The sequence below is a fragment of the Mastomys coucha genome, unplaced genomic scaffold, assembly GCF_008632895.1.
Source record: "Mastomys coucha isolate ucsf_1 unplaced genomic scaffold, UCSF_Mcou_1 pScaffold10, whole genome shotgun sequence".
NCBI lineage: Eukaryota > Metazoa > Chordata > Mammalia > Rodentia > Muridae > Mastomys > Mastomys coucha.
In genome coordinates this window covers 4896564-4909218 of record NW_022196892.1, presented here as the reverse complement: position 1 = coordinate 4909218, position 12655 = coordinate 4896564, and the positions used below count along the sequence as shown (strand labels likewise).

Genomic DNA, 12655 nt, shown 5'->3' with positions numbered 1-12655 from the left:
GCAAAGAAAGCCAGGATGATATGTTTCACAGGTTCTTAAATTACCCAAATTGTAAGGAATAAATATGCATTGAAAACTTCATTGTAAAATATTTTATTACAGTATTTCAATACATCAATTTTAAAAGGTTGTGGGGGTTTTATTTTGTTCTAACTAATAATAACTCACTTTTGTCTCAAAAAACAAAGCGAAGAGCTTAGTCACATAGGCGTGGCCAGGTATCATCTTCCTCTTTGACTCCTTGCCAACAGAAAAGCCATTTCTTCTGTAGACAAAATGCTGGGCTGGCTTTTCTTATGCATGGCTGTGCGTAGCTGAAGAAAGGTACTTTCCAGATAAAAGTTCAAAATCCTCCAGATTTTCACTGTGCCTCTCCCATCCAAAGACACAAGTTGGTTACCAAATGGCCTGTTTATTCAGGCATTCTCTCAGCTCTGAGCAGCTCCCACTTAAGGCAATTTGGTTTCTTATGTGTGAAACAAGGTAAGACAATATGGCTCACGTAAGACTAATCAAATCCTAGTCTACCTGGGACTGTTGAAAGCTGCCTCCCCAGCACTATGTAGGTTTTATTCTTTCTCTGTTTCCTGGATGAGGAAACTGAAGCTCAGGGAGATTAATGGGAATTTTTCTCAGGGCAGATCTGAAGGGTTGGGACCAAGTGCATTCTGTCAGCAGCCAGGTCGCACTGCCTTGAGTCCTTGATCCCTTGCTTCTAAGAGCCTAGGCCACTTTGCTTCACTGAGTCTCACTTCTTGTCACCTTTAGGGTGAAGTGAGTGGCAGTAACTTAACTACCATGCTGTTGATAGTTCAGCTCTGACCTGCCCAAGCCTTTGGTGGTTTGCTGGTCTGCATATATGTCCCAAGTGTGCCTATTTCAAAAGATGTGGATACTTAAAGAAGTGAATTTATGTCAGAGAGCCATTCTTATCACTGAGACAGAATATATTGGATATATTTGACAATATCACAAGTATTTATTCAAAGGAAATGTGGGAAGATGTACTTATTAATCCTGGGCCAAATACTATCATTTTCCTGGCTTCCTTTTTATGATACTGAACTAAACATCATCCTCAATTATAGCACAGAGTGGCATGTGTGGGTCTGTATGAATACATATGTGCATGTGTTTTAATAAAAGCCATGTAGTACAGTTAACAGAGGATGTATCAGTAAAATTTCATTTAGAGAAAAAAGCAAGCTAGACCTAGTAGTGTATACCTATTATTCCAGCTGTTTGGGAAGCTGATATAAGAGGACCCTAAGACCAAGGCTTAGGAAAACCAACAGCAGGGCTAGGCTTTGTACTGGGCTGGTCTTAGCAGGTTTGGGACTTTTCTGCTGTAAGTGACTCTCCTCTAGAGCATTCTGACAATGAATGCCTTATAGTTCATGAGGAAAACTAAAATCCATCTGATATACAAGAGCTATACTATTTTGTTCTCTTTCCGCTGAAAACTCTATAGTTTGTGACGTATCATGTCCAGGGCTGAACATTTGTTTAGTGTTATAATTTCCCCAGCTATAAAACTCCTAGGAAAATTCACAACGGTGTGTTTTTCTAGTTGTATTTCATTTGAAAACAAACTTCCCTCCATGAGGAGCCTCTCCCCACAGCAATTGTGGAGTTAACAAAGATCTAGATCTATAGGAATAAAGGAAGCTATGTTTATTCAGGCTAAGAAATGGCATTCCTTACCATCCAGGCTTTTCGATTCATTTCTCCTGTGCCCAACAGTGGGTTCTTCCGACCCATGTTTTACAGCCGTTGAATAGCTTGCCATGGCAGTGTCTCCAGGTCCCCATTATCTATGCAGCCACTTTCTAAGCTCAGAAAATGGACATTCTTTTCCATTCTCAGCTAAGCCTGGGCTAGCTCCGTTAGACACAGGTCCAACAGCATTGCCCTAGCACACACTTCTGAGAGAGCTTCAGGACTCAGCAGCTTGGCTGTGAGACACCTGGAACCTAGAACTGACACTGTCTGTGTAGACAATCCTTACCTTCTTAACAGAATTGAACTGAATAAAAACAACTCATATTGATTTGGTGGTTAAAAAAACACTTCAAATTATCTTGATGTTTATTAGTTGTACATCCTTTTTTCATATATATGGGGCTGCTCATAGTTGTTTAATTCAACAATTAAACCGTATCATGCTTGTATATTCCGTGTAGTATCTGGACATAGTTGGGGATCCCTGCTCCATAAACATTGTTTTTGCTTATTCTGTGCATGCTCATGGGAATATCTATGTGCATGCCTGAGGTTGTATATCATTATTCTGCACAAAATTGTGTTTTGTTGGCAACAGGTACTAAAGACAAGTATCTGTAAGTCATAGACTTGTCTGGTCTGATAAGGTGTTTGCATAAGTTAAGGAGATAAATGATCTTTGTGTTATGTGAGTATATAAATGCTCTTTCAGCCTAGGTGCCTGGTTTCTGCCACCATTAATCTGTGACATGTGGCTCATTCCAGAAGCAAATATACCACAAACAGCAAAGTCTCTATAGGACAGCAAACAAATTCCAGAATTGAGACCAGAATTAAGACTTATAGCCAGGCATACTGGTGCTTACCATGCATCCCAGTATCCTAGCATCAGGAGGCAGAGGGAGAAGGATGGCTGCAAGAAAGAGGCCAGCCTGGTCTAGCAAGTACAGGGCAATCAGAGGTACAAGAAGAGACTCTGTCTTTAAAAAAAAATTAAAAATCAGGGCTGGAGAGATGGCTCAGTGATTAAGAGTACTGACTGCTCTTTCAGAGGACCTGGGTTCAATTCCCAGCATCTACACAGCTGTCACAACAGATGGCAGCTCACAACTGTCTATAACTTCAAACTCTGGCACCCTCACAGACATACATGCAGGCCAAACACCAATGTACATAAAATAAAAATAAATACATTTTTAAAAAAAAAAATAAAAAATAACAAAATCTGTGTAGCAGAACCCCAGCAGAGACCACACCAACATCAGTCTGTATTATTCACTGGGATTAGCCAGCTCTGAGGAAAAGACCTGGATCCATGAGCCCTATCTTCTCAGGCATCAATTACTTATCTGTCAACTCTTCAGTTTTTTAGGGTATGAAGCTTCCATCCATCCATCCATCCATCCATCCATCCATCCATCCATCCAACCAACCAACCAAAGGAGAGACCTAGAGAGAGATGTTGGAGTCACTTGTCCTTGTGGAGGTAGTGAGGGAGCGAACAATACACTTTAATATTTGAAACAATCAGAAACTTAAATTTAAGGTAAAGTCCTTGGTGAATATCATATTTCAATGATGTTAGCATGTGATCCTGGTCTCTCAGGACCCTGATCCTGGCCATAACAGCCCATGTTGCAATGGGCACAGGCTGCATGGTAGGATTGCCCTACAGAAGTCAGTATGTTTGAGGGCAGAATATGTGAATTGAGAGATCTGAGTATCAGTGACCCACACTTCTGCTAGAAATGAAGCAAGACAATAACTTTGTTCTACACATTAATAAAGTCTCTGTAAGTGAACGCCATTTTATTGAGCACTTACTTTGTGGCACTCTCTCTCTGGTCAGCACTGCGCATAAATTATCTCCTAATGCTCATGGCAACCTTATGAAGTTGGTACTGGCATTAACCCAAAGAGAAAACTGAAGGTCACAGAGTTAAGCAGTTAATTTGAGGCTATCCTGCCAACAAGTGGCCAAAACAAGATGATACTGAATCTATGCTTACAAGGTCTGAAAAGTCACTCATTCTGGGAGGCCTTTTAACTCAAGAATTCAACATAAATCAATGTTGGTTTAAAATGTGCTTTGTGAACTAAAGGCGGTTTCCTAAGTTTAAGTAGAATCCCATTGCTACCTATATGTTGCTTCAAGGCTTATGTACACAACTCCAGGACCTAGGGATCATTTCTTCCGCTGCACGGCTTTCCCAAATAACTAACCCTCTGCATTTTAGGTTGAGAGACAGAGATAAAACAGTGGGGGATGAGGGATAATAATGACTGGTGGTGGCAGGGGCTGAGGCGAAGGCAATGTGGTGGTACCACCTTTGCTTCTATTCAGTACATGCCATGAGTGTGTCACAAGCATTCTTTTAATTACTCATCAGAAGAATCCTATAAAAGACAAATGAGTCCCCACTTTCAGTAAAGTAAGTCTTTGAGGATGAAAGTCCTTACTCAAGGTCATGAGTTCAGATGTGTCTTAGGACCAGCATTTTTAAATACTGCATGCTACAAAGCCATGAAGCCACATCGCCGCACAAACCTACAGCCCAGCATTCGAGAGGTTGAGGTGGGAAGATCTCTTGAGCAGATTTAAGGTCAAACGGGCCACTTTGAGAAGTGATGACGCAAAAGACGTTTGTGGGAGAGAAAGGGCCAAGCTGGGTGATGCAGGCATGTGGTTCTTGTTACTCAGAGACCACAACCGTGGTCTTGCAAGTTGAGAGTCTGCTAGAGCGAAGGAATGAGTTCAAGATCAGCCTGGTCCATTTAGTGGGAGCTTGTCTCAAATATAGGTGGGTAGTGGGTAGGAAAGAAGAGGAAGAAGGAAGAGGAGGCAGGCAATATCCTATTGGCCTTCTAGCCAATACCAAGTAGAGTCTTGGACTCAGCTGCAGTGAGCCAGAGCTGAAATGAATACCTTTTTATGTTCTAGTCTTCCCCAAATGACTAGGTGGCAGATGTATTTTAAAAGAGTCCAGTCTACAGACAATTTTCCTTCTCCGGCATGTGTTTAAGAGTAAAGTAGCCTTGTTTGGGACATTTCAAATCAGTAGCCCTAAATTAAGGGATAGCATATCATGACTATATTCAAAATAGTGAGTGTTGTCAATTCCTAATTCTCCTTCCTTGGACCTAAAGCATATGTACCAAATATTTAGTGCTCAGGTGTTAAAATAGTTCCAGAAGAGGCCTATTTGAATGAAAGACAAAACAAAAATAAGGAGAGCTTCAGCTGTTTTATAAATTTTCTCTTTCAAAGAATCATTGCAAATCTGCTACACTAGGATTGACATAAAACAGCTCTGGTGAGATCCCTCCTCTGAGATCTGCTTTTCCTAATTAATGTACTATCCCCATCTAGAGTCTTGGAGAGGGATGCAGCCACTCGCCTCTGATGGCCAGCACTCCTGTACCCACAGAGAGGGGAGACTGCACGGAACCAACCTCTTTCAGTACAGTGTCCATATTGGAGATTCCGACTTCCTGTATGATATTGAAAAGTCACCACCCCTCTCTGGGCCTTTGTTTCCTCCTTTCCAATGGATAGGAAGATCCCCATCACCCCCTAACATTTTAAAGTTCTAGAAGGCAATACCTACTTCTTTCTCTGACATCTAAATGCCTTTTGACGCCCATGCTAGAAAACCAAGTTAGCACTGGCTGTGTCTCATCTAAAAGCGCCTCCGATTCCATCTACTGAGCATAAGGTTTGGAAAGGACTCACTTTCTCCCTTTTGCCTCTTTGAATGTGTAGCCAATGGGGCATCATACATTTTTTACACTTCTCCTGCTAGATGTGAGATTCAGGAGAAGATTGGATGTTCCAGGGTGTTCTTGCTTCTGGGATGAGAATGTGCTCGGATGCATTGATCTCTTCTGTATGCGCACCCTCCCTCTCTTTCCTCAACGGTCCAGGACTGTTGACAGCAACCTACCTTTCTATTTGTATTTTAAATTCTTATTTATTTATTTATTGTGCTATTTTAAAGCCATTTATGAGAGTGAGAACCGCCTATGTAAAATGGAAGGGGGTGCTATATTTTTCCCTGAAAGGTGGCACGTCTCTCAGTGAAGAGAAAAAGGCAGGATGCACCAGGCTTGCTGGCAGTGATAGAAGCCAGCGCCGGTTTGCCTGTTGTCACAGCCAAAGAAAAAATGCCACCTCTGCCTAGAAGCCAGAGTGCCACACTTCCCTTTTGTATCCCAGGCATGTATCCATCACAGGGCTCTCAGCTCGTATATTTGGACATGTAGGCACTTGAGCTGCTTGAAGGTCACCCTCCAACCCTGAAGGACATAGATAAAGGCAAATTATTCCTGGAGTAAAGAAGATTGCATGTCAGATTCAGAGAGTAAGTTTAAGTTTGAGGCCTAGGCTAACCCAGGCGAGCCCCAAGCTGCAGAAGCAGTTTAAAGCCATATGCTCACCTGTGATCCAATACTTGTCCTGTCCCTAGAGCCGCTTAACAAACCCAGATGTAGTAGCAGCAAATGAAGAATCCCAAGGCAGGAGGTGCCAAAAACACCCTCCACACACAACCACCACTACCCTTCCCTAAAAAAAAGTTTCAGAAAAAAATGTTCTCACCCCTAGAGGGGAAAACCTGTCCATGCCTGAGGCAGCTTGACCCTAACAATCACACACCCTCTAGAGAGTGAACTGCCCATCTCAGCAAGAACTCCCCACCCCCAGCCGCCTGCTCCCTGGGGAGGGACAGAAGGTTCTTACAACTGACAGTTTCTCCTCCATGATCTTTAAAAGAGCAGGCGCTGGCTGTGAGGCTGCACGCTGCCTGCGTTGGGGTAGCGTGGTCCCTGTTGCGGCTGGGCTCCAAGGAGAGCCATGCTTGGCTCTGATGAGGAAGGAGCCTAGATAAGAGAGATGCAAAGAGGGCTTCTATACGCCATGGCTGCGACTCTGTAGTTTCTTGCAAGGTGAAACTTGGCAGTTCTACCTTGCAAGTAAAACCCCAAATTAATTTTTTTTTAAAGAAATTAAGTCAGAAACAAGGCTTCAGAAAAACTGTGAGTGTTAGGCATAAACTGATTTTGGATGATCTTTAGGTGAGAAAGGGTGGAGCTACCATCAGAAACATGTTTTTATTTATGCTTTTCGAATCCCCACTGGTGTGCGATGTGTGTGTGCCTGTGTGTGCTGGTGAGTGTGAGCGTATGCATCGCCTCGGTTCTCTGCCTCCTCTTTTATCTTCATCTTATTTTCTGCATCTTTCCTGTGCACAGTTCATATAGATGTCACATAAATAAGTGTATAGGTCCATCCACACCTTTTCATTTTATTTGTAAATTGTTTGGTGTAAGCGGCAGAGCGTAATGAAACCTGGTGAAGTTTAAAAGATTAGATTTTTTTTTTCATACTGACACTTCATAACACTGTTCATATGTCTCTGAGTGAGATTTATGAATATATGAGCAGTACTGCAAAATTATACTGCACCAGAGACTTCCTGCACCACAGGGGTGGCAGTCTAAAGTGACACAGCTTCAAGCATTTTTCACAGACAAGAAGCAAAATTTAACCCCCATAAGGGGAAGTATGATTTCAACAGCTTGAAATGAGCTCATTTGTAGATAGGGTTTTTTTTTTCCCTCTTATATTCCATATTTTTTTCTGCTAAGATTAAAACAGATTGTACAGCTAATGCAAGGGCACTTAAACACTGCCCAGAACAGTTTGGCCCTTAAAGAGAAATCCTCATTTGCTGTCCATATTAGGAATGCCCCAGTCAAACAAATGGTCATAAATTCCCACCCCTCAGTTCCTCGGGCTCTCTACCTGTGGTTCTCAGAATTGCACACGCGGGGGTCATTCTCAAAGGTCAGGTGCCAACGAGGGCACACCTGTCCCTCTTCTGGCCCTGGAAACAATGCATTAGGAAGTGGGCAGAGCTTCAAGTCACACCCCAGTGAAGTGGACCAGTTCAAACAAGAATCAGGAGCACAAGAGACAGTCTTCAGACACGGACCCCATGTGTGCCGTGTGGAGTACAGGAGTCCCAGGTTCAATCCCCAGTCTGCACTGCCCTAGAGTGGACTGAGCCAGCGCCTCATTTATGTGAGTTGACTGGTCTCTGTGCTCTCGAGTTCTCTTCAACCCTCTTCTCTCCTCCGGAACCAAATAGGTGCTCAAATGGGACCTGTTCCCTCCCTGCCCTCTAGTCACTCCGTGACGCATGGCCTGGAGAACTCTTGTCTCTTTTTCAGCAATGGTACAACAGCTCCATGAACGTCATCTGCACCTGGCTGACCGACCGAATGGACCTGCAGCTTCACATTTATCAACTGAAGACACTAATTAGGATGGTAAAGGTAAAAGAACAAAGCATTCCTCTTCACAAGCAGCTAACTGAAACACACTTCATTGGCAAGCTGCAGAACTTCCATAACACACAAAAAAAACCCTGTCTACATACACAACACAATGATTTCTAAAACAGCATTGCATGCAAAAAAAAAAAGTCCTATGAAATTCCTTTGTGGTGCCTAGTTAATTTCTTACTGAGACATCGACAGCAAGCTTAGACTTTAAAAGGAGGAGAAGGCACGGGTATCTTCGTTTATAAGGGAAACTATTGTATATGTTTGCCACACACACAATGTCACAAAGACTCATGTGCCTTTGCATTGCACTTTTGAAAGCTTGCTTTGGGCACCATTATGTTAACTGCATACAACACCAATTTCATTTATGGTTTAATTAAATAAAATTTTGCCACTATTAATTTCATGGAAATATTTACCCCCAGCTATTTCTAAACATGTTCTGTGATCATTATCAGAATGCAAATCAATATTGTTCTCATAGTTAATTGAAGTGGTTTCTCTTACAATGCGTGTACACAATCAAATGTAAAGGATCACAAAGGTGAGATAACATACCCTGGAAGGAGCTCTTTCCCCCTGTTCTTATGTGTGTGCCGTGGACTAATGATAATTATTTCAGCGTGAAATCGCAGTGGTTTACATGAAATAATAAGATCACAGAAGGGGGTAAATACGTTTTTTGATCATTTCAGTTTCCATTTGATGCCTCACCATAGAGGGTTTTTTAAAAACGTTCGTATGCAAAACTCCTATTCAACACGCAGAAATCTCCATTAAAATATTTTAGTAATAAGCATAGCTGAATTCTCTTAACAGTTTGCCAAAAATCTCCCCTACCCTGCTTCTTGGCCTCCTTTGGATTCGTCCCATCCCCCTGAAGGTGCTCCTATACCCCAGTGCTGACTAAAGCCCAATTACCATTCCATTGTGTGTAATTAAGGAGTTATTATCATCTGCATTTGATCCCACAAAGCCTCCGCCTAGCAGAAGCTTACAGCCAGTGTGTAGCTGCAGCTATTGTAAAAGAAATATCTGCACTTGAATGGCACACTCAGCTTAATTTTCTTGTTTTTTTTTTTAAGTCAGTTTCTTAAGGCAAGTTCACTAAGCACTGCCAGACCCTCTGAGTTCCTTTTCTTGGTACAAATATTTCTTTTCTTCTTTTCTTTTCTTAATGTAGCATATAGGAGATGATTTCTATTTGACCCTTATTTGACCAGGTAGACATAAAAAAGAAAAATACATCAATTTAGTATTTTCAGGTTATCTTTTCATAACTGCTATTTCCAGATCTGTGTCAAAAACTAGCAATATTTGAAGATAAAAATATGTAATAGAGGAGGCTTAATTTTTGCCATCTGCCAAAAACAAACAAACATATATGCAGTCCTGAGCCACAGAAAGAGAGCTTTCACTTTCTCCAGAATGATGCTCATCTTTAGTGCTTCATCCCAGTGAGCCAGAGTCCTTCAGCAGCTGTGCAGGGCAAATTCCCAAGGGTTTCCAACTCTCCTTTCTGCCTCAATAGACACTCCATTCATTCATACATACATACATACATACATACATACATACATACATACATGCATGCATACATACACACAAACATTCCGCATCCAGAGAGCTGTACTTCTTCACCCAAACCTAGGTAAAGGTTAACTGAGCTCTCCTTAATACTAAGAAGGGAAGGATTCAATTCTGAGTAGCTATTCAAATCCAAGGACTTCATAGAACCAAGTTGCATTCACTGATAAACTCCACAGTCATTGCAAACTATGACTTTAAAAGTGGATTGACCGTGGGATTATTGACCCCATAACTGCATTAGATGAACTATTAAAAATACAAATAAGGTGGGAGTCATGTTGAAATACACTACAATTCTGTCTCTCACCCCTTTATCAAGTTCCCTGTATCAACAGGTGAAACAGAGTGGAAATTTAGCCACTGTAATGATATGCAGTGTGATGAAGAAACGTAGTTAGAAAGACCATTAAAAATAAACTAGGTAACAGCCCGATGCTTCTGGTCGTATTCAATTAATGCCAAGGAGGCTCCAGGAAACAGTCCTTGAGATACCTGAGGCAAGCCGAGAGAGAGATGGCCTGAAGGAACAAAGAAAGAGCTTGTGAGACTGCAATACCAACCATTATTCTTGAAAAAGAGCCAGATTTCTTCCCCAAGAACATAAAGTTGTGAACGAAATGGATACAGATATTTCCCAAAGAGATGAGATCTGAGTCACATGTCTGCAACATATTGATGAGGCATTAGTGCTCCATCTTGCCCATCATTGTGGCTGCCTGTAATAGGTTTCATATACGAACATGCATATGTCTATCTTGTGGATGAGACAGAGGGACGTGGCTCACACAATTATAACAGGCAAAAATCCTAAAGACCAGACTGCAACAGAAATCACAAAATACCATAATCAGTTGATACATTCATTATGTGTATGTTAGGGCCCTTTATCCTGTCGATCATATTGTTATAGTAACCTAAAAGAAAGAAGTAGACCGGGGGAGGAGACAGACAACTATGGACCATTTCCCTTTGTGGAGCTGAATAAACACAAGCTTCTGTTCTTTGCTTTGTCTAATACAGTTTATCCTGCCACGGTTTCTCATTTTCTGTCATTCAGTTGAGTCTCGGTTCTCAGTCCAAGTGAAATCTGAATGAAGCAGCTTTTACTTGTCAATTCATAAAATGTGACACTAAACTGAAAGTCATGACTCTTACACTTGTGCCTGCTTTGCTTCCTCTCCCTTCCCACCTTGGTGATGAGATCGTTCTTACCTCTTTATCTTTTGTTTCCATAGAAAACTTATAGAGATTTCCGATTGCAAGGGGTCCTGGATTCCACCTTAAACAGCAAGACCTATGAGACCATCCGAAACCGTCTCACTGTGGAGGAAGCTACAGCATCAGTGAGTGAGGGTGGGGGCTTACAAGGTATCAGCATGAAAGACAGCGATGAGGAAGATGAAGAAGATGATTAGACCATTCTATGGTTCCAAGAGTCCGCTGGGATGGAGTCCTGTAATCAATGCATGTCTTTAGTCTGTTAGTTAACCCCATTAGGGAATTTTCTGTCAACCACCATCCCCATGAGATGTTTACCAATACAATTACCATTTTAGCTGCGTGGTACCAAGATTAGCAAATGGTTTCCTGATTTCTGTGTCTATATGTTTACAAGCAATATGGAACACCATTCTTAAACACTGTTCATGGAAAGAATACATAGTCCAGCTGCTAGGTGTGTCCCTTTTGTTAGCAGAACAAAAATGATGCTTCATCTTGTACTACATATACACTGGTGGGAAGTGGACATGGGAGCAAGTGTGTTTCCATGTCTCTGTTTCATGTAAGTGGGTACCAGGTATTTAAATTAGTACATAAATAAATTAATTTAAGTGCATAGATCTGCTTGGTTTTGGTTTCTGTTTTGTTCGTGTTTTATGGGAAGGGAAAAAGGCGTGGTCCCAACAACCAAATTTAGCTTTTCTTATCCCCTAAAACTGAAAGCAATGGACCCCCTGTGTCCAGGCAAACCCAGCTTTGCATTTATCCATGTAGTTTAGTTCCCCCACCAAAAAGTTACATATCAATGGATTAATTATTTTCATTGTCATGGCAAGGGGACCATGTGATCAGGACATAGCATCAAGCAAGGTTCAGACCAACTGTCTTCTGTGAAAGTTTATCCTAGGAAATGTCACATTTTGCTTTTCTGTTTCAATAACTGTATATGTAAAAAAAAAAAAAAAACTTACTGAAATGACAACCCTAGACTATAAATGTATTTATAATAAGATATGGATATTTCCTCCAGTAGACTGTAACCATAATTTCAATTATTTTGTTCCACACTGTTTTTTATATCTGTCATGTACATTGCACTTTGATCTGTAACTGAGCGACCCTGGGGTCTGCTGTAGAGCTGTTTCTTTCTGTGGAAAGTAGTGGATCCATCTTGCTTTTTGCCTTATATAAAAGCCTACAGTTGTAAAAGTGTGGGAAACTGTGGCTTCTCAATAAATAATTATTCAAACGTCCTAAGTGTGTATGTGTGTGTGCGCCCATCTTCCATCTCCTTTGAAAGCCCACTGAAGCATAAGAGGCAGGAAGAAACAAGGGTTGGTGGGGTGAGGTAATTTTCTAGAGCATTCTTGACACTGTTGTTAAAGAGAGACCGCCTAGAATTCCATTAATTCACACTCCACTAATTCAGGATCTGATGTTGGGCAGATTATGCTTTGCATCCTAGGATAAATAAGGGTTTGCTAAGCAAGTGAGTAGTGTAAACGAGAGGAATGTTTCTCCTGTATGGAGAGAAGGCCAACAAACTGTTTTTAAGCACCACTTTAACAGCAGTGTTTGCATTCAAACAAAGTGTGTGCCAATTATATATGATTCTTATGTATTTGTTAAAGCCTTTTCCTTCAAGATTCTCTAAGACATAGAGTATTCTTCTCCATCCCTAGCTCCTGTCAACAATATAATCACCTGGGTTTGAAAGAAATTAAATGTGTCCCCTTGCTGGCTTTATTTGTGTCTGTCACAAACTAGGCTGACC

General features: G+C 41.4%; 1 protein-coding gene across 29 annotated transcripts in view; it reads left to right on the top strand.

Moving 5' to 3' along the window:
- The window catches only part of Cadps (calcium dependent secretion activator), a 470401-nt gene extending 458267 nt beyond the window's left edge, over positions 1–12134 (top strand). For 21 of the 29 annotated variants that reach the window (XM_031345056.1, XM_031344954.1, XM_031345138.1 and 18 more), the window contains 2 exons: positions 7954–8058; positions 10896–12134. In XM_031345056.1, the coding sequence (XP_031200916.1) occupies positions 7954–8058; positions 10896–11075 (285 nt within the window). In that variant the 3' untranslated portion in view covers positions 11076–12134. The remainder of the gene's footprint in view (positions 1–7953; positions 8059–10895) is intronic. The other 8 variants (XM_031345076.1, XM_031345129.1, XM_031345114.1 and 5 more) reach the window with 4 other exon arrangements.
- The last annotated feature ends 521 nt before the right edge of the window (positions 12135–12655 follow it).